Here is a 19,720-nt window from a genome sequence, read left to right as displayed (position 1 = left end):
AATGTAGAGGCATGTTGGTCATATAATAAAAAAGATGAGGGTATTTTTAACCCAAAAAAAAAAAAAAATTTAACATTGATGTGTGTCTATGTGGCTTGTTAGGGAGGGCTCTTAGGAAGTTCCTCACAAGCAATGTGTCTGCCTAGGAGCTCTCAAATCATAGCCTGTTCGTATTGTAGGAATTTTTTTGGAAAAGTTTGGATAATTTCATGTTTTTCCATTGTTTTATCATTTCTCTTTAAATGTTTTCCTGCAATCCAAACTGGGCCTTAATGATCAACCTCGGATCCAACTGAACATACATCTTTGTGATAGAGATAAATGATTTGTACCGCCCTTGATATTTGATCCAAGGGAGGTACTTCCACCGTACAAATTAAAGGCCTTATTGTTGTAAGGCCTTACACCATATAATTTCTCACCAACATGACCCCTCCCAAAAAAATTGAAGGTTTAGTTTCTTTATTAGGGCTCTAAAGAATCAAGTTTCAAAGATCATCTAATTAATGATGGGATCAGTTACGTTAGTTTTTTTGTGAAGGGCTGAGATTAATCCCACTAAAAGCCATGCTTTTATTCTGAGCCGTTCACAGAACAAAAGTGAATGGCTGATTTTCCTGTGAAGTAATGTTATTAAATTGCACTATAGAACTTTAAGAGGCCATACCAGACCAGCATGATTGATCATAGAAGCTGAAAAAGTTCTAGTAATGGGTTTATCTATCACAAAGAAACGAGCCATTGCTGCCTTAAAACAGCAAGAAATAGGGACTATGAAGGATAGCAGAGCCAACATGATTGATGATAGAAGCTGATAAAATTATCCATGACTAACCAAACAAGAGAAAAGAAGATAGTGGTTTATATGAGCAATTTTATCTTACTCAGATAAAAATGAAGAAAGATGGCCAGAACACAGGCATCTCACTTCAACAAAGCATTTACAGGTAAAACGAAAAAACAAATGAAAATGTTATATCGTAAAGGTGTGTATTCTATGGTGTACCTTCTATGCTAGCAACCTATGACCGGACTCTCCCTTACAGTATAGAGGTAACACGAAGGATAGCCTGTGCACTTAAGGTGGGCAGCTTTGCTTGGCAGAAATCCTCCCAAGCACCCAACTCCATCTGTTCAGATTCTTCTGTTTGTGGGACCATTGATTTCTCATATACCTTTTGCAGTTCCAAAGCAAGGGTACGAGCTGCCTCCCTCGACTCGGGAAGCTGGTCGCTAAGTTGAGAAGCTGCTATTTGTATCAATTTATCAATCCCATAAGCTTTAATTCCTTCAGTACCCTGCAGATCATATGCCAAATGTGCACAATGCTTTAGTGGAAAAAAAATCGCTTTGGAGTTAGCACAAGTTATAGACTTGTAGGGAAGAAATTGTGAAGCCGTGCTGGAAAAAAAAAACCAACTGAAATGCCAAGAATTTGAATGAAATAATCAACACCAATCCCAAAGTCAAAGCCAAAACCCGTAAGGATCGGCTGTGTGGACCATTATTCTAAATCCAATTTAGATGAGGGAAAAGGAACAAAGCCATATATAAATATCATAAAAATTGTATATACAGCCACAGCAGAGAAAGGTACAGTTCTTTGAACAGAAAAAACTGTTTGGTTAACTAGTATAATAATTTTAAGGGCTTATGTAAGATTGGCCTTGAAACTACAAGAACTCTTTTAACTCAAGGCTACATTCTAAATAAATGTTTTACATGACAAGAATGTGTTTCTTTTTATATAAAATGGCAGCCATACGGCCATACCACTGTGTTGCTACATGTGGCAATATAAGGAGGGTTTTCAGGACAATCATAAAACAAGTGTCTGTGTATTGCTTCCCTTTGATTTCTAAGAACAATGAAAGGATGTCATAAAAACAGAATAAAACTATTGAACAGTAAATATATTTCAGCTGAAATCAATTTCAGGTGATTTTAAAAAAAAAAAAAAATAACGAAAGTTTTATTCCCAAAAGAAAAAAGACAGAAACAGGGGACAAGATGTGCCCGAAGAAGCTAGACCAATAGAAAGGTCAGCAGTTACAACCAGGAATAATATGAAAATAGATCAAAGGAAGGCCCCCACCAAAACTGCATCACCACCCGGGGAAATATCTCGATCAACACCCGCCTTATCCAACTCGTCACCCCAGTATTTGCATACCTCCTCCTATGCAATATATGTGGATGAATAAGGCAAACAAGATCTCTAATTGCGTCGATATTTCAGGTGAAATTGATTTACACCTGCAATTGAATTACGCACATCCAAACAGCCCCCAAGTTATTTATAAGGCTAATTGGAAAGGTTAGATTTGGGGTGACAATGCGTTTTATAAGCATCTCCTATAGTCTCGATTAGGGGTGTTAGGGATTTTTAGATTTGTTTGAGGTTGTGGGAATGAGTTGTATAGCTCCTATGAGGTGGGGAATGGGATGATAGTAAAGGAGTGTTCACGATTAGGTCCTTTGATGACGTGTTGATCAATACCTTTAATAGTCAGGGATCCATATGCAAACAATGGAGAATATGGATCCTCCTAGGACAATACTGTTTTACTATCAAGAACAAGGTTCCTGCAAGCAACCAGCTTCCTTCTATGACGTATTGATCGGTACCTTTAATAGTCAAGGATCCATGGCAAGAGTGGGGGATATGGCTCCTAGGGCACTACTGCTTCATTGGACCACTATCAAGGATCAGATTCCTACGACCAACCAACTTAATCATCAAGGCTCTCTTTCTCTCAAAATATATGAGATTGAAGAGAGGATCGACTCCTTACCCTTTCATTGTCACTTCTTGTGGAGGACTTGCTTTTGGGGATGGCGTAGTTGATGCTAGGGACCATTTGGGTCATTTGACGATATGGTCGAATAGTTTCTTTAAGTTCCAAGGGGAGGATACTGTGGAAAACATGCCCAGTGGTAATCTTAGCAATCAGAAAAAAGGTGCAATGATAGAATATTTAGAGGGAAAGACAATGACTAAGTGAAAAGAAAAATGATTAGGAGATAGAAGCCTCCTCTCATTGGTTCCTCTAAATTTTGGAAGTCTGTGCCAAGCAATAGTTGACAGCTTGATCAGAGGCAGTAATTTAGAGTGGAACTGTCATCTTTATGGTTCTAAGCGTGTCAAGGATGCTAGTGATGCCAAGATTCAGGGTAATGGGATTTGTTTAGATTCTTATTCTGGGCATCTTACAGTAGAAGGAAAATTGCCAAGTGTCATTAGGTGGTTGTGTGGGGACCAGTTCCTGTAGGCACTTCCATAGTCAAGTGAGGAGACTTTGAACTTGCGTGCACCATTGGAGATTTCGTTTCTTCATTTTCATGAGGAGGCTATTGAGGTTGCAAACTTTCTAGCTGAGGGGGCACGACAACTTGTTTTTTGGCTGGTTTAACAGTTTTATACAACCCTTCTTTGTGCAGTTCATCATGTTCATCTGGTTATTTTCTTTTCTTTTTTCTTTTAGATGTTTGCCTTATATCTCTCGTGAATGATTTTCACTTCTTGACTAATGGAAAAAAAAAAAACATTGCAGGCACGATTGGACCAAGAACATTGAGGGGTGCCTACTAAATATTGTGGTAAGATTATCGGCAATCTGAATCTTGTCCCTTTAGTGAACTTTTATCTAAGCCTCATGATATCCCTCGAGACTGTCACTCCTCCGTGACTGAATCTGTCCTCAGTTAACCAATGGCCCAAACTTTCTTTCTCTCCTCGCCTTTGCCACTCTCTCCGATTGCTTTTCCTTTCTGTTCTTTACCACATCTTATCTTCCCTCTGGATCAGCTGCCTCTTGCAACCCTCTAGATCTTCTTTGCGGGTTTCTGATTGTTGTCGCTGTTAACTCATTCGGCATTCCCTGTTGGTCCTGGATTCTTTAGCTTTCAAGGATTACACACCGAGAATGAGAGACTGGCTACCCTAATCGCTTATTTGCTACCAAACTTCTGTTTTTTGAACTCAATACATCAACATATTATAGTGGCACAGACTATCATGTTGATGCCTATCATCTTGGCATACTGAGCTAGATTTCACATACAGCGGAAATCCCTAAGAAATCTCACAAACAAGCTGAAGAAGGTGAAGAACTTTTCTTCAACGGAGTTCAATTGAAAATTTTCAGAAAAAGAACTAAACAAAACCGCTTTTTCACAAGCTTCATCAATCGTTATGTCTTCTTAACTAGCATTTTTTTTTAATAAGTCACTGAGAGGAGATCAGGAGAAAAGGTCATTAACATCACCTCTTTGCACCATCTATCTTGCCTTTTCCTCTTCTCCTTCTAGCTAGTTCAAACTAGTTTGGTTCGTTCAAACTCTTCCTATTTCTTATTCCTTCTCATGATAGGATTTTCGAGGGCTTCTTTTAAATGGGGTCTTCAAAAACAAAACTTTATTTTCTTTTAGTTTTATACAGAACTTAATTAGGGTAAATCGCATAAATCGTATGATTTACAATCGGATCTTATGATTCAGTCGAAAATCACAAGATTCATAAAAAAATTAGATTCAATCATAGTATTCAACTCAAAATCCATAAGATTTGATTTGAATCGTAAGATTTGAATCACAAATCGTAAGCACACTATTGAGCATTTACTTTACACTCCTTTAGATACAAGTCTGTTGAGGCCCATATCATTGGCTGTAGTTGGGTATAAAATAGTGAACCAACCCTATTCAATTTTTATTGGGAGATGATATACTCCAAGATGAATGATGATGCTATGATGCAAATATGGGGTTAAAATAATATCCCTCTAAATTAACCATAATCGTATCATTTCAATCTAAATTGTAGAAATGTTAGGTATAAACTAACGATAGTACAAATGTTAGGTGTAAAATAGCTCTAGCACAATTGGTCAGCACACCACCCCACAATGTGGTCGGGCGTGGTGTGTGTGTGTGTGTGTGTGTGTGTGTGTGTGTGAGAGAGAGAGAGAGAGAGAGAGAGAGAGAGAGAGATGTTAATCTTACCAGTTGTGGGACACTTCGACAAATACACATAGATGCCTTTGCCCGTATTCGAGGATTCTTGTGCTTAAGATATGGGTGCAACTTCGGTAATAAGAGAGTTGGGGAGACCCAAGTGGTCATTGTTATCAGAGCCCTCTCAGCAGCCTCACATACAAAGCGTTTATCTTGTGAAGACTTGAGAAGCAGCTGTACAAGCTGAACCAAAACAAGAGAGTAAAATTAAATGTATAATTTATTTTTTTAATGGAAAAGTATAACTTTATTATAACATGGAAAATTTTGTCCAGATAGAAAAGCAAGGCATATAACGAGAATAAATTAAACAAAAGTAAGTTTTACTAAAGAACGTGTGCATCATAAATAGCATTACAGAATCAAAGTCAAGAACTTACCATAGGGTCCAATGAATCAACTATATGATCACTGTAAACCTTGAATATGTCCGCAGATGTCATAATTGCAGTTTTACAGACAGCACTTCTAGGATTTTTCAAGGATTTCACTATGAGTGAGATCACATTCCCCCTAATGGTCAGCATAGAAACATACAATATCAAATGAAAATATGAAAGAAATAAAATGGAACCGTATCTATAAACCAAAGTAAATTAAATAAGCAAAATAAGAATCCAAAAACTCTCAGTCAAAAACTAAATTCCTAAAGCTCCAGTGTGTATCCTCAAAAAAATAATTGTAAAAGAATAGGAAATTACAGTATTTCGAGCATGGTTTCCTTGTGATATATTGATAACTGGCGCACATGATTGAGTGCTTCGCACACCATTACCCAGTCCTTAGAGTCTAGTCTTGCTAACAATGTCTGCAATCAACAACAGGGACATATTAAGTTACTACCCCTTAAGTATCAAATAAAATGATCCTCAATGACACCAAATGCAATGTGAATCAGAAATTCTAGCTATACAACCGGAAAAATCATCATTAAGGGGAAGGGAGAAACTCATACATCAAGACTGGTACTGAAATCCTCAAGATCATTCAGGTTCTCAGACTCTATATATTCTACTTCCGAATTTCCTGTTTCTACTCCAGTGCTCCTAACTTCAACTTCATTTAATGGAGTAGAGGTCAAGGAAACAGGATTTTCAGCCTTGCGCTTGTCAAGATTTCCCTTGATGTTCTCAATGTAAGCCTTTGTAACGCTCCCTTTACTAGAACTTTCAATTTTTTTCTCGGATCCTGGTAGTGTGTTGAGAACTCTGAGAGCCTTCCCTGACATCCCTTTTATGCTGAGAGGACTGAAACAGGGAACAGACGCCAATTCAAAATGCAGCAATATTTGAAAAAAAAAACATAATAACATAGACAGGTTGGATTGACTGGCAGGTATGCACATGAATTTGATAGTTAGAACTTAGAAGCATGAACCATAACAAAATACACTAATGTGCTTTCGCTTACAAAATTTTATATAATATTATTATACAATATTGCCTGTGTTTAATATTTCTGAGGATAGAGAAATGAAATATTCCCACAATCAAGCATAGCAAACTTCTCATAATCAAGAAGATAACTGAAAAGAAAGAAATGGCATATTGCTCATGGTAAAGACAAAAATGGTGGTTATTAAACTACTTTAACAATACTCATAGCCACATCCCCAATGTTTAAAAATGAAAAATAAGTTCTTCAAGCATAGCAAACTTCTCACAATCAAGAAGATAAATGAACAGAAAGAAATGACATGGCTCATGTTAAAGATAAAATGGTGGTTCAACTCACGTTAAACTACTTTAGAGATACTCATAGATACATCCCTGATGTTTAAAAATGAAAAAAATAAGTTCTCAAAATTGAGGCTGTAAAGTAAGGCAAGTACAACAAGCAGCAAATAAGAACTTGGTATTGGTGTTCCATTGAGGTTATATTGTGATAAAAACTGCGAACATTGAAAATAATCCAATATTTCATGAGAGGACCAAACACATTGAGATTGACGATATCATTTTGTTTGGGATAAAGTGAACAATAAGGAAGTGCATAGTCTATTCATTCGATCAAAATATCAGTTGGCTGATATTTTCATCAAATCTATAAGAGCTACAGTAGATTAGATTTTATTTGTTCCAAGTTAAGTGTGCATGACATTAATGCTCCAGCTTGAGGGGCAGTGTTACAAAATACATGTAAATTTCAGGGTGCCCATCACTTAAGTGTTCAATTTATGATGATGTTTGTACTTTGTATAGGATGGGGATTATCATTAGAGAGCATATTAACGGCATCCTTGGAATCAATTGAATGTTTCATAATACATATTATAGTTGAATTTTGTGGGGTCAGTTTTACTCTGACGAATTTATTTTCCCTCCCCATGTTTCTTCTTCGTCTCCTACTACACACATCTATTTGATTTGTAACAGCTTGTACTATACCATTTTTTTGGAAAGTGACAGAGGTTAAGTAACCTAGACAATTCTAGTACCCTTCGTGAATGCAAACCTCATCCACTTTTTATAAAGTAAGAGAAGCCATGTCGAATGAAAGGGAAAACGTATGAAATTAACTACACAAATGATATGGGAAATGCTAGAGAGAGAGAGAGAGATTTTAAGCATAAAATTAATACATGCAATTCTTTTGTGTCAACGATAACTTGGTCCTATAAGTAGGGAGCCACTAATAACAAAAAATTCTCCATTGGTTTCCTAGGGTTTTAAGTAAATAAGCATTAATTATATCAACATCTGTGTCTAAAACCCAAAATCCATTTTTTATGAGGCTTCAGTGCTCTAGATTGTTCCTCAAATCATATATTGTGTTCTAAGTTCTAACTTCTAAGGGGAGCCCTATTCCAAATTTTTCAACACAACTAATTTAAAGTTTCCCACATGCATCGTGAAAGAAGCAAGGAAAAACATCAAACAGTGCATATCTTGAGTACAAAACCTTTAATTACACTGTAAAAGGGACAAACCCATAGTATGCAAAATCACAAAAAATATAATACACACACATGTGGGTACATAGAATTTTGACTCTTTTTCTTCACTGGCCATTCTTCCATATTCCTTTCTTTTGAGGAGATCAAAAACTTTATTCACAAAACCCCACTCATACAACGAAATATTCATACCACTCTAAAATAAAACAACAAAATATTCATACAATTTTAGTAAGATGCAATGAGATAGAGCTATCTCTCATTGGGCTTGCAGTGAATTGTAAAACACAGCATGACCAGCAAACAATTTTTTATGTTTGGGAAATGTATGGCATGCAGTGATGATTTTGATGGTAAAGACAGGATTTTGCAATCATGGATGGCCAATTGACTTCCATTGTATTTTGTGAAAGAACGGGTAGAAATAAGGAAATAGTTATAGATTTGTAATAGTATGTTGCTACTGAGTACTGACAGTATAAGAAATGTGATCCCAAGCGTGCAAGTTAAGATACCATTTATACCTGCCTTTAAGAGGACTTTCAAACTTATATAACCTGATTAGGGGCATGTGAAACGCTTGAATTCTACGAGAGAGTCTAGGCCTTTGAATTTTCATTCCTATTGATGTGAGAAAGCTTCATTTGATGGTAGAAATATGACAAGCCCATACCATCAGGAGTGTGAAATTTATTCATGAGTACCATAACTAGGGTTGACACTTTTTATTGTGGTCCTTGGGGATTGTTGATGCAACAGTTGTAAGAATTAGGAGTTCATGAGCATGGTATCCTCTCAATATTGACCTTACCATTGTAAGTACAGCAGCATAAACTTCCCAGATGGGGCATTGAACCTTATCTCTTTGCATATTCTACTTACTCTAAAACAGTTAAAAGTGAAATATCTCCCTTTTGCATCAGTTGGAAGTTCATCTGTGACTAATAGTGGATGCATTTGTTCCAGCCAAGAAGTGTGCGGGAGGAAACTAATGTCCCTTGTTTTATTTGTATTAGGGCTAAGCATAAGCCTTTCATTCATTAATGAAGTCATTGTGCTATCTACCAGAAAAGATAAAACAAAACAAAAACAGAAAAATTGAAAATCAAATACATGTCTTAAAACAGACTGATTTATTAGAAGCATGTATGTTGGTATTTTAATACAAAAATAGCCCTTGTTGGTATTTTACGAAGTTCTTTTGTTTACAAGCCACTTTGGTTTTGGAAAATGGGTTTGCTCACTTTCTTCACAAAAGCGAATAGTCCCGTATTGGAAAGTGGAGAAAAGCTTCATGGGTTTATATAGCTTTTCACTTCTTTAGCTTTGTGAATGAGAAGAGGAGAAAGTGGGCCTTCGCGCATGAGCCACCAAGTGGACCCGATGGGCTTTTAGCTATACCACACGCGCCGTCCGGCTCGGCCGGCTGCGCGTGTGAGTCAAGGTTTTTACTTCCCCTACATTTTAATTTTTGTTACTGTCCGTGTAACTTCCCTTTACCTTCGCCGTTATTGTTTAGGTAAGCCGGCTTACTGGAACGTCAACTAACTGGGTAAATAACGGCGCAGTTCTCGGGTAAGCCGACGGACCGCCGGCGTACCTAATCGTTGTGACAGTTGGGGAAGTGTCTCTTCGCATCTGTAACGTTTTACGGCTCTTTTCTTAAAGGTCGTCTTTACTTCATTAAAGGGTCATTGAACGGACATGTTTTGGTTTATAAAAGAAGAAGTTCTCTGTGTTTTATAAACAGAACTTCACAACGAAAAACTACTGTTTTCTTCTTGCTTTCTCTATTTTACTGTAAACAGAGATTTCTTTCTTCTTCTTTTATTTTACGTATTTTGTTGGGCAATTGGAGTGTTCGGGGGTTCGAATCTCTGAGATCGTGCAGTTCTTGGAGATCGACGGTGCGTCGGGCTATTGTATCCTGGGGGTGGTTGGGGCCAGTAATCTGCTGCATCTGAATTAGTTTCCGCAGAGGCATAAATTCATCTTAAAGAGAGCGACAAAGTCCATACCTCATCTCGCCGCATCAAAAAAGGTTTCACTAACATCGTTTGTTTGATAAGGTTTCACTAACATCGTTTGTTTGATTGTTTCTGTTTCTCAACAGAAGTCTGGTAAGCCGTATTATTCTCTAAATCCACAACAATGTATATATTAATCTGTCAACAATTCTAATGCGATGTAGCTATAAAATGATGAATTAACTCAACTTTAAAATAAACTATTGACTGTTAACTCCAATTTAAGATTGGCAACCACATGGCTGCTGTTTCTAACAGTGCAAACCCAAAAATCATTCTGAGAATCCAAATGAAAATACCATTAAAATATGGCACAATCAGATCCAGACAAAATTCAAGAACCACAAGCATCCATCCAATTGTGCGCATTCCCAAGCATAAAAACAAGAAAGCATACTAAACGTGTTTATATCATAACCATAAAATCCAATTTCAATATAGAAAGTGCAATTGTAACAATGCTTTTTTATATAAATCACCATGAGAGGGGGGGGAAGAAGGCTTGCTCACAGTAGAAAACTAGTGTAAATGTCAACATTTCAAATGGCAACAGTTTTAAGAGACAAAAAACAAAAAAAACGAACGCTAGGGCTTCCAAAAGACTACAAAAACTCGAATAAGCAGGAAAAAACAGAGATCTGAACTAACAAAATCCTAAAAATGAAAGAAAGTGAAAAAAAAATATTCATCGAACTGAAAAATCAGAGAGAGTTCTATTAGGAAATGCAAGATCGAATTATTTAAGACATCAACAGATCCAAATCTAATCATATAAACAACGTTTCTGAATCAATTTCTACTGTTTCTTTGACGGATTTGAAGTTCTAAAACAGTAACCTAATTAAAATAAGTTATAGAGAAAAAAATAAATGAAGAGAAAGAGAAGAGAAGTTACCAGAGAAGAGAATAAGATTAATGGCTAGAGAGAGAGAGAGAGACAGAGACAGAGAGACAGAGAGAAATGAAGGAGAAAGAGAGAGGCATCAGTGTCTGAAATAGTATGAAAATGTGGAAGAGAGAGAGAGAGACTGCATGTGACCGACGAGAGGAGGGAATAATGTGAAGATTTTGTGAAAGAGCAGTGAGAAATTCACCCCCTTCTAGGATGAATTCACCCAGTATTTTTTTTCAAAATGGACTGTACAGCCCACATAGGATGATCCAAACCGTTCATTTAATGGGCCGCAATATAAATAGGTTGTGCCCATAGGATGATCTCAACCGTCCGATCTATAGAAATTTCCATAATGTGAGTTCCTCTTTAGATCGGAGGGGTAGAATCATCCTATGGAAATGATTTTGGAGGCACAACGTAGTTAAGTTACGTTGAGGCCTGTCAAATAGACGGTTTGGATCATCCTATGGTATGGGGTATGGGGTGTACAGTCCATTTTGAAAAATATGGGGTGAATTCATCCTAGAAGGGGCTGAATTTATCACTGTCCTTTGTATGCCCGTCTTTATATGGAAAATACGTATTATACCACACTGTGAAGGTTTCGACTAGGAAGTGATATTCGCTCGAACATATTCTGATAATGGGACGAACTCACCTTGTTTTACATTTTTCAACCAGCCTCAAAAGGCCATCGCAATCTTACGAACATATTCTGATAATGAAACGAACTCACCTTGTTCTACATTCTTTAACCAGCCTTAAGCTCTCAAAGGATATCTCAATTCCAACATTTCTGTTGATGGGACAAACTCACCTTGTTCTACATTTTTTAACCGTCACTGATATTTGCACTCCCAAGCTTTGATAGTTACACTTACTTATCTTGTTTTTTATTATTAAGCAGCTGTCAAAGTGTTATTGCAGTTCCCAAAAAGCTCTCAGGCCAATTTAAAAATGAAAAGACAAACTATGTTTATGAATTATTAAAAATGGTAGTGCCAATATCAGCATATATCCTTTTTTAACCAACCTCGAACATATTCTGCTGATGGGACGAACTCACCTTGTTTTACATTTTTTTAACCAGCCTCAAAGCCTATCACAATTCCCAGAGAGAGATATGATATCAGCAAAACCATGTTTTAATATTTGCACTAACTCATCTTGTCTTTTACTATTCAAATAGCTGTCAATTGGTATTATTACAGTCCCAGGAAGCTTTAACAAGCCAATTAAAAACAGCAAAAACAAGATGGGTTTGTGCAATTATTAAAATACCGAGGTGCTGATATCATTTCGCTTCCCAAAATTCTCAGTAGCTAATAAGAGGTGTAAAACAAAGTTAGTCGCTCCATTATCAAAACATATTCGTACAGATATCAGTAATCTTTTGAATTTTGAAATCTTGCTTTAAGAGTTAGTGATCAATTAATTAGGCAATGATCTCAGGCATAAAGGAGAATATTCGGTAATTTGGTGTATATTCTAATTGTCAATTGAGATTGATGGGGAAATCCGAGGATCTTCTTTGACTAGACGGCAAAAACGTGTGTGTGTTTAACAATCAACAAAAAACAAAAAACTAAGAGTGAATACACCAGATGGCAGTGTATATTGTCGTTTTTCTGTTAACGTGGTCCTGGCTACTTACGTGTGGCATTTTATGGTGATCAGCTCTGTTAATTTGAGGGGTTACACCATGATCGGATTATCCTACCCATGGTTTAAAATTTCGACCGAAATCCGAAATTTCGGATAAAGGTGGGGACCGAAACCGGAATTTTCCGAAATTTCATTTTTCGCCCTTTACCAAATTTCGGTAATTTCAGTCCGAAATTTCGGTTTAATGACATTATTTATTAAAAAAAAAAGTGATACAAAATTTCAGCAGAAATTTCGGAATTTCGGTCCGTAATTCCAAATTTTGGGTCCGGAATTTGGAACCAAATTACCTAATTTCGGACCGAAATTTTGGTTTTTGGTGGGGTCCGAAACGGTTACCAAAACCGAAATTGATCTTGTTGATCAACGGCTTAGGATCATCCAAGCATAGTGACCCAAAGGCAATGTGTCATACCAGCTGTAGCCTAGCAAATCAAATGCATAGATCATGGTAAAATTACCCATTTAATGCGGAGGACATTTTCAGTATTACTGTGCCAGCTCTTAAAATTAGGTCCACTTTGCCTGGTTACAATGGGAGGGTATATGGGAAGGAAGGAAGAAAAAAATCTTAGGAGAAAGAGAAAGAAAAGAGATGAGAGCAAAGGCAAAAATTTGGTGGGGGAGGGGTGGACCTCACATCTTACCAAGTCGGTCCGATTATAGATTCGTCCGCAAATCTCACCGACATGACCCTAAATTTCCTTTCCTTTTCTTTTCTTTTCTTCTTCCTATTTATTTTCCATTTTTCTGATGTCTTCCGCATAGTTAGCAAAACTAAACGGCGTTTTTGGTTTGCCATTAAAACTTTTACAGAGAAAGGCACATTTTAAATGTTTTAGACACATTTTTTTGGCCAACTTTCCAATTTTACCGCTACCATATTTTGTAAATGACAGAATTCTTAACTCATTTTCTTGTGTTTCCGTTTTTCTACTACGTTTTTTTAACCAATGCCGTATTGAACTCGAATTTTTGCCATCTCGTTTTCTTTCCTAATCACGTTTTGCTAACTATGGTCTTCCGTTTTTTTCATGGCGTCAATTCTTTTTTTCCTTATTCCTCCAATTTTCCTTCTCTTTTTCCTCTTTCGAGTTGTTGCGATAGTCGTCAACAGGGCTGGAGTTGAAAAACCAATCGGAAAAAACAAAGAAAGAGAAGAAGAGGACGTTTTGGCCTTTTTTTAATCAGACGCTATATGAACGTGTGAAATGTCATAACGGTGTCATTGTGAAGTAATTTATGATAACACGATTTTCGAGGAACTTTCCCTATAAATATTAATCGAAATAAGAGAAATTAAAAAGGCTAACAAATTTCAGGCCTACTACTTATTTGGTAACTTTTCAATTAAAACTTCGTCTGAGTATTAACAGAAAGAGGAGATAGTAAAAACAAGCCTAAAACAATTTGAGTCGCCCTCTACATTCAAATTAACCTACTTTTTTTTTGTCAATAACCATCACTTAAGTGCTTCTTTAGATGCCTCTTAAAAACTATTTGCATATAATCATATAATATAATGACTAAAAGACCCAACATTTTATAGAGTCGTCCCCAAATCTCACCAACACGACCCTAACTTTCCTTTTCCTTTCTTCTTTCTATTTATTTTCCATTTTTCTGATGTCTTCCGGATAGTTAGCAAAACTCCATTTTAAACGGATTTAAAAAAAAAAAAAAAAAAAACGTGTTTTATTGGTGTTCCGTTTAAAACTTTTACAACGATTAAAACTCCATATTTTTTAGGCAAACATTTTAAATGTTTTAAACACGATTTTTAACCAACTTTCCAATTCTACCCCCACCATATTTTGTAAATGACCAAATTCTTAGCTCATTTTCTCGTGTTTCCGTTTTTTTACTAAATGAAAGTGTAAAACGTCATAATGGTGCCATTCTGAAGTAATTTCTCCAAGATAATACGATTTTAGAGGAACTTTCCCTATAAATACTAATCGTAAGAAGAAAAATTTAAAATGCTAACAAATTTCAGGCCTACTACTTATTTGTTAACTTTTCAATTAAAACTTCATCTGAGTATTAACAGAAAGAGGAAATAGTAAAAACAAGCCTAAAACAATTTAAGTCGCCCTCGACATTCAAATCAACCTACTTTTTTTATTTTTTTTGTCAATAACCATCACTTCAGTGCTTCTTTAGATGCCCCTTAAAAACTATTAGCATATAATCATATGATATAATGACTTTAAAGCTAAACACAATTATTTAGGAAGGGAAATGACATTGTAACCCGGAGTGAGACTGTAGGAGAAACCACGAATCAGAATACAATTATTTACAGTAATCAACTTTTCCGTGAGTTTCCAAAACCGAAGGAACAATTGTAGTCACTTGTAATGCGGTGGAAATAACCGACTTGTAATGCGGCATAAAGTCACGGGTATGCTCCCTGTTGACGAGTGTTCGACTCCCGCCTCCCCGACTTACCTGATACACGTGATGTGTGTGTCGTTGCGTGTATCCGTAGGGACTAGTCCTACTCCCGAAGGGGGTGAGGACATCCTACGTCATTATAAAAAAAAAAAAAAAAAAACTGATTTGTTGGGCTTCACTAGCATTACCCACTTGCGAGCAATGATTATGATAAATTTAGGGAGATGATTTTTTTGCCACTCTGTAGGATAATGCGCCCCCTGTTAACATGAATGTGGGCAGACTTTAACACTCTTTGACGTCAAATCACGTTAAAAGGGGCGCGTGTTATCCTACAGGGGGTGAAAAAATAATCGCCGTTGGCATTGATAAATTCACCCCCCTTAAAGCATGAATTCACCCCTTTTTACCGATTGCGGCTTCAAAACTGGTACGGCAAAGTACGGTACAATCATTCCTCTCCCCCTCTTTCTCTCTCTCTTATGGTACAACCATCACACACCATCACTCACTCACACACTCTCTCAAAGCAAACTTTTGTTGGGGCCTAGGCCCACTTGTAAGTACTATCTCTTCTCTCCTCTCTTTGGGGGCAAACCATTGGCGGGCCCAACAATAAAGGGTTTGGATCATTGGAGAAGGTGGACCCCGTAAAATGTATATTTAGAAAAAAATCACTTGGGCCTACCTAGTTCAAAGATCCAAACCATTCATTTGCCGAGCGCCAAAGTAAAGAGGCCTCACCCTCTAATGTGTTGATAAGCTACAGCATATAAAAGCCTCTATATATCACAGAGTTAGGATCATCGAATGGGTATTGTTTTTTGTGGTACGACATATTTATGTTGGGGTCTAACAGTTGAATGGTTTAGATCTTTCAACAAGGTGGCTCCACTTTATTCTTACAAAAATACGTGCACGCATATTTATTAAAAATTCCATTACGGCCCACGTTATTCCAATATTCTGGCCGTTCATTTGATGAGCCCCATTGTAAATAGGCCTTTCTTGAAAAATCATCTCCATATGATGATCCTAGCTCTCCGATTTCTAGAGGTTGATCAGAGGGTTTCGATCATCTTGTGGAGATGATTTTATGGATGACGCCTCTTTACATTGGAGCCCAACCAATGAATGGTTTGGCTCTTTGAACCAGGTAGTCCCAAGTAATTTTTCTAAATATATATTTTTATGGGGTCCACCTTCTCCAATGATCTAAACCGTTTATTGTTGAGCCCACCGAGGATTTGCCCTCAGAGTAAGGAGAGAAGAGAGTACTTACAAGTGGGTCTAGGCCCCACCGAAAGTTCACGCTGAGAGAGTGTGTGAGTCATCGGTGTGCGGTGGTTGAACCGTATGAGAGAGAGAGAGAGAGAGAGAGAGAGAGAGAGAGAGAGAGAGAGAGGAGGAGGAGGAGGAGGAGGAGGAATGATTGTGCCATGTTTTACTTCACAACCTGTAAACCTGTAAAAGGGGGTGAAGTCATCCTTATAGGGGGTGAATTTATCACTGCCAAATGATATTTTCGCCCCATTTGTTTTTCCTTGGGCCATCAGTTTGTGGTGTAAAAGGGTAGTCATAAATGTACTAGATGGGGCTGGCCCAAGGAAAAAGGGGTGACTATATCACTTCCCTTTTAGAGACGGTGAATGTTAAATTTATAAATAAGATTATGCTAAAAATAATAATGAGTAATGACCAATTTTGGTGGCATCCAAGTAAAAGGGCCCACCAATTGGATTAGAAAGAGATGCGAAGCAGAAACAAAGGAAATTTAGAATTCAGTGATTGAGGGAAAAAGAGTTGGTACACCGCCGAGTCACTCAAAATGGTGCCCCTTCTCTAGAGTCGGTTATTCACCACCCATTGAAAACCCATGACTGGTCATGCAAAAATTTCATGGCTGGTCGGTCCTTCTCCAAAAAAGAGCTTTCAAAAATGTATAATGGGGCCTACTTTATAGGATAATCTAAATCGTTCATCTGTTGACCTTACAACATAAATAGGATGTACGCTGAAGATCATCTCCATAGGATGGTGATCCTAACCCTCCACCTTCTATGGAGATGATATATGGGCCTATCTTCGTGGAGGACTTCGAAGTTTTGTAAAAAATAATAGTCATAATTCATAAATAGGGCAGAAGGGTGTGGCCCAGAGAATAAAGGGGGCGAATAAAAACCTTTACGTCGAGGGCAAGTTGTGGGACGGCCTAGCATAATGTGGGGTTCATTCCTTTGTTCAGTTGTAGGGTCATACCGTTCGTCTTGCTCTTGTGCCCTTATGCGACGTGCGGTTTTTTATTTTTTTTTCTTAATTTCGTTTCCATCTTCATGCTACATCAACTGAATGGTGCTGGAGAATTTGTTGGTACTGTTGGTGATAAAAACAGAAATTGTTGCTTCAAGGCGTGATATCACTTTCCTTAAGACAAGATTCGCCCCCATCAGTAGTGTGCAAAGGGAATCCGCGAATTGCCTCCAAGATACAATGAAGCATAGTAAGGAAGCCCTACTAATGTTTGATGACGCCTCGCACCAGCGGAATCAAACCCGAAATTTCAAGCCTTAGAGAAATTTATAGATACTGTTTCTGCAGAAGAACAGTAAATAAAAGAAAAAATAGTATGTAGAAATACTTGGGGATCAGACAGGAGTGTAGAAGAGAGTTTAAAGTCTGTCAGAATTGCCAATTTGTTTTTTTTCTTGGTCATGAAATGACCGAATTCTGCACGTTTTATAGACCACCTGATGTCTTTTCTGTGTGAAAAAGTGCAAAGTGCGCCTAAAAAGCGCCACTATGCGCCCTATAACCCATTGCCCAAGCCGCGCCTGTGCTAACGGTGCGTTGCACAGTCTCGCAGGTCCAACCATGTGTTCAACCTAATGTGCAATCAAACAAGTAGTAGAGAAGTATAGTGCTTTATAAGCCATCCTCTTTCCTTTCTCTCATTCGGTATGGGATTATCTTTTCAACTACACTTCTACATCCTTTTGTAAAAAGTAAATCTTTCCACGAGAACATTTTCTTTTTCCCAGACGCTTTTGATGAAATATTTTCCAAAACACTAAAACATGCAAAATACATGATTTTGAAAAACCAAAATCACTAACAAATGGCACCATCATCACATTTGAGAATACTAGTTGGGATGTAATTTTGACAGTTTGAATTGTTAACTTTTTAATTGAGCCCCAAAATATTAGACGTGGCAAAAGTGACCCGGACTCACGGGTCCTCCCGGCTTGCCTGTAATTTACGGGTCCGGGTCACTAAATTCCGTTGAAATTTGACCCGGCCCGTACGTAGTGCTGCAACTTGGGTCGAACCCGCATTAACCCGACGTGAAATAGCATATGTAGGGTTTAAAATCATGGGTCTTGCATAGGGCCAGGTTTGGAAAACCTGACTCAATCTTGGGTAGGGGGCCGGGATTAAAGAAATAAAACCCAAAACCCAAAACTCGACACGACTCATATGCTACAGCATAAAGTGTTTCTGTGTAGCTGCGCAGGGAGCTTCCTTGCACTTAAGCCACCGATTAGATCCGCTATACGAATCAATCGGTAGCTTTTTAAGCCACTTAAGTGCAGGGATCGCTTTCTTGTGCAGCTGCGCAAGAACTCTCTCTCTCTCTCTCTCTATATATATATATATATATATATATATATATAGAGAGAGAGAGAGAGAGAGAGAGAGAGAGAGAGAGAGAGAGAGAGAGAGAGAGAGAGAGAGAGAGAGTTTCTACACACTAGCTTAAAATACAATGGAGGCCCACATTGTTTGGGTGATCCAAACCATTCATTTGATTGGCCCTCACATAGACAGGGTGTCCAAAAAAAATCAGCTCCATAGGATCATCCGAACCTTTTGAACCGTGGAGGTACAAAATGGACCGATTTGTGAAGGATAAACACGTCCATTTTACCTCCACAAATCGTAGGGTAGGGATGATCCTATGGAGTTGATTTTTTATGGATACCTTATCTATATGAGGGCTAATCAAATGAATGGTTTGGATCACCCAAATAATATGCCCTCCACTGTATTTTAAGCTAGTGTGTAGATAACCTATCTACACTTGTGTGTAGAAACCGTTTTCTACACACAAGTGGAATGCCACATTGATGTAGGGTAACTATGTGAGGGATATATATATATATATATATATATATATATATATATATATCTCCGTATGAGAGAATTGATCCTAATTATTGACTCGTCGTTCTCATAGGAAAAGTGGAATGCCATATTAAAAGTTGTCCTTCCAAAAGGCCACACTTACATCTTCTCCCACAAACGCAATTATATTCAGCCCCTATTCTTCTCCAGCCACCCCTCTAATGCATTTATGGCTACTCTTTATCATTGTTTTAAATTTCGACCGAATTTCGAATTTCGGTGGGGACCGAAACCAGTATTTGGAGAAATTAAATATTTCGCCATTTAAGCCGAAATTTCGAAATTTAGGTAAAAATGCAATTTTTATTTAAAAAAAAAAAAAAAAAAGACGTTACAAAATTTCGGCCGAAATTTCATAATTTCGAACAGGAGTACCAAATTTCAGAATTTCGGTTTTCCGAATGTCCGAAACAGTTACCGAAACCGAGATTTTAAACCATGCTCTTTATAAGGTACATGGAAGTGGCCCAGTGAAAGAAAGAGTGACAGCCTCCTCTATTGTAGAATCATGGCTTACTCTTTCAGCATTCCCGTGTGAGAACCCAAAAAATCTCCTATCGTGGAAAATATTATTCCTGCGGGGCACAATTTAGAATGCACTCGATGCAACTCTACTATCCCTGTCTTGGTCAAGCTTTG

General features: G+C 37.5%; 1 protein-coding gene across 1 annotated transcript; it reads right to left on the bottom strand.

Moving 5' to 3' along the window:
• Nucleotides 1–779: 779 nt before the first annotated feature.
• Nucleotides 780–10,987, bottom strand: LOC143856425 (uncharacterized). The gene is made up of 6 exons (XM_077366630.1): nucleotides 10,835–10,987; nucleotides 5,972–6,263; nucleotides 5,718–5,824; nucleotides 5,397–5,529; nucleotides 5,005–5,199; nucleotides 780–1,298 (listed from the first exon to the last, which is right to left on the bottom strand). The coding sequence occupies exons 2-6, from the start codon at nucleotides 6,242–6,244 to the stop codon at nucleotides 1,041–1,043; spliced, it is 966 nt and encodes a 321-aa protein (XP_077222745.1). The 5' UTR covers nucleotides 6,245–6,263; nucleotides 10,835–10,987; the 3' UTR covers nucleotides 780–1,040.
• Nucleotides 10,988–19,720: the final 8,733 nt, after the last annotated feature.

The sequence above is a fragment of the Tasmannia lanceolata genome, unplaced genomic scaffold (genome assembly GCF_043159265.1).
Source record: "Tasmannia lanceolata isolate RefF3 unplaced genomic scaffold, GAP_Taslan_0.1 ptg000023l, whole genome shotgun sequence".
NCBI lineage: Eukaryota > Viridiplantae > Streptophyta > Magnoliopsida > Canellales > Winteraceae > Tasmannia > Tasmannia lanceolata.
This window is presented reverse-complemented; position numbering and strand designations above follow the sequence as displayed.

Excerpts from the sequence above, each read along its gene's own strand:
- LOC143856425 (XM_077366630.1), bottom strand. The coding sequence starts at position 6,244 with ATGTCAGGGAAGGCTCTCAGAGTTCTCAACACACTACCAGGATCCGAG. Across the intron at positions 5,825-5,971 it reads ATTTCAGTACCAGTCTTGAT|ACATTGTTAGCAAGACTAGA; the intron begins GTATGAGTTTCT and ends TGTTGATTGCAG. Across the intron at positions 5,200-5,396 it reads TTGATTCATTGGACCCTATG|CTTGTACAGCTGCTTCTCAA; the intron begins GTAAGTTCTTGA and ends GTTTTGGTTCAG.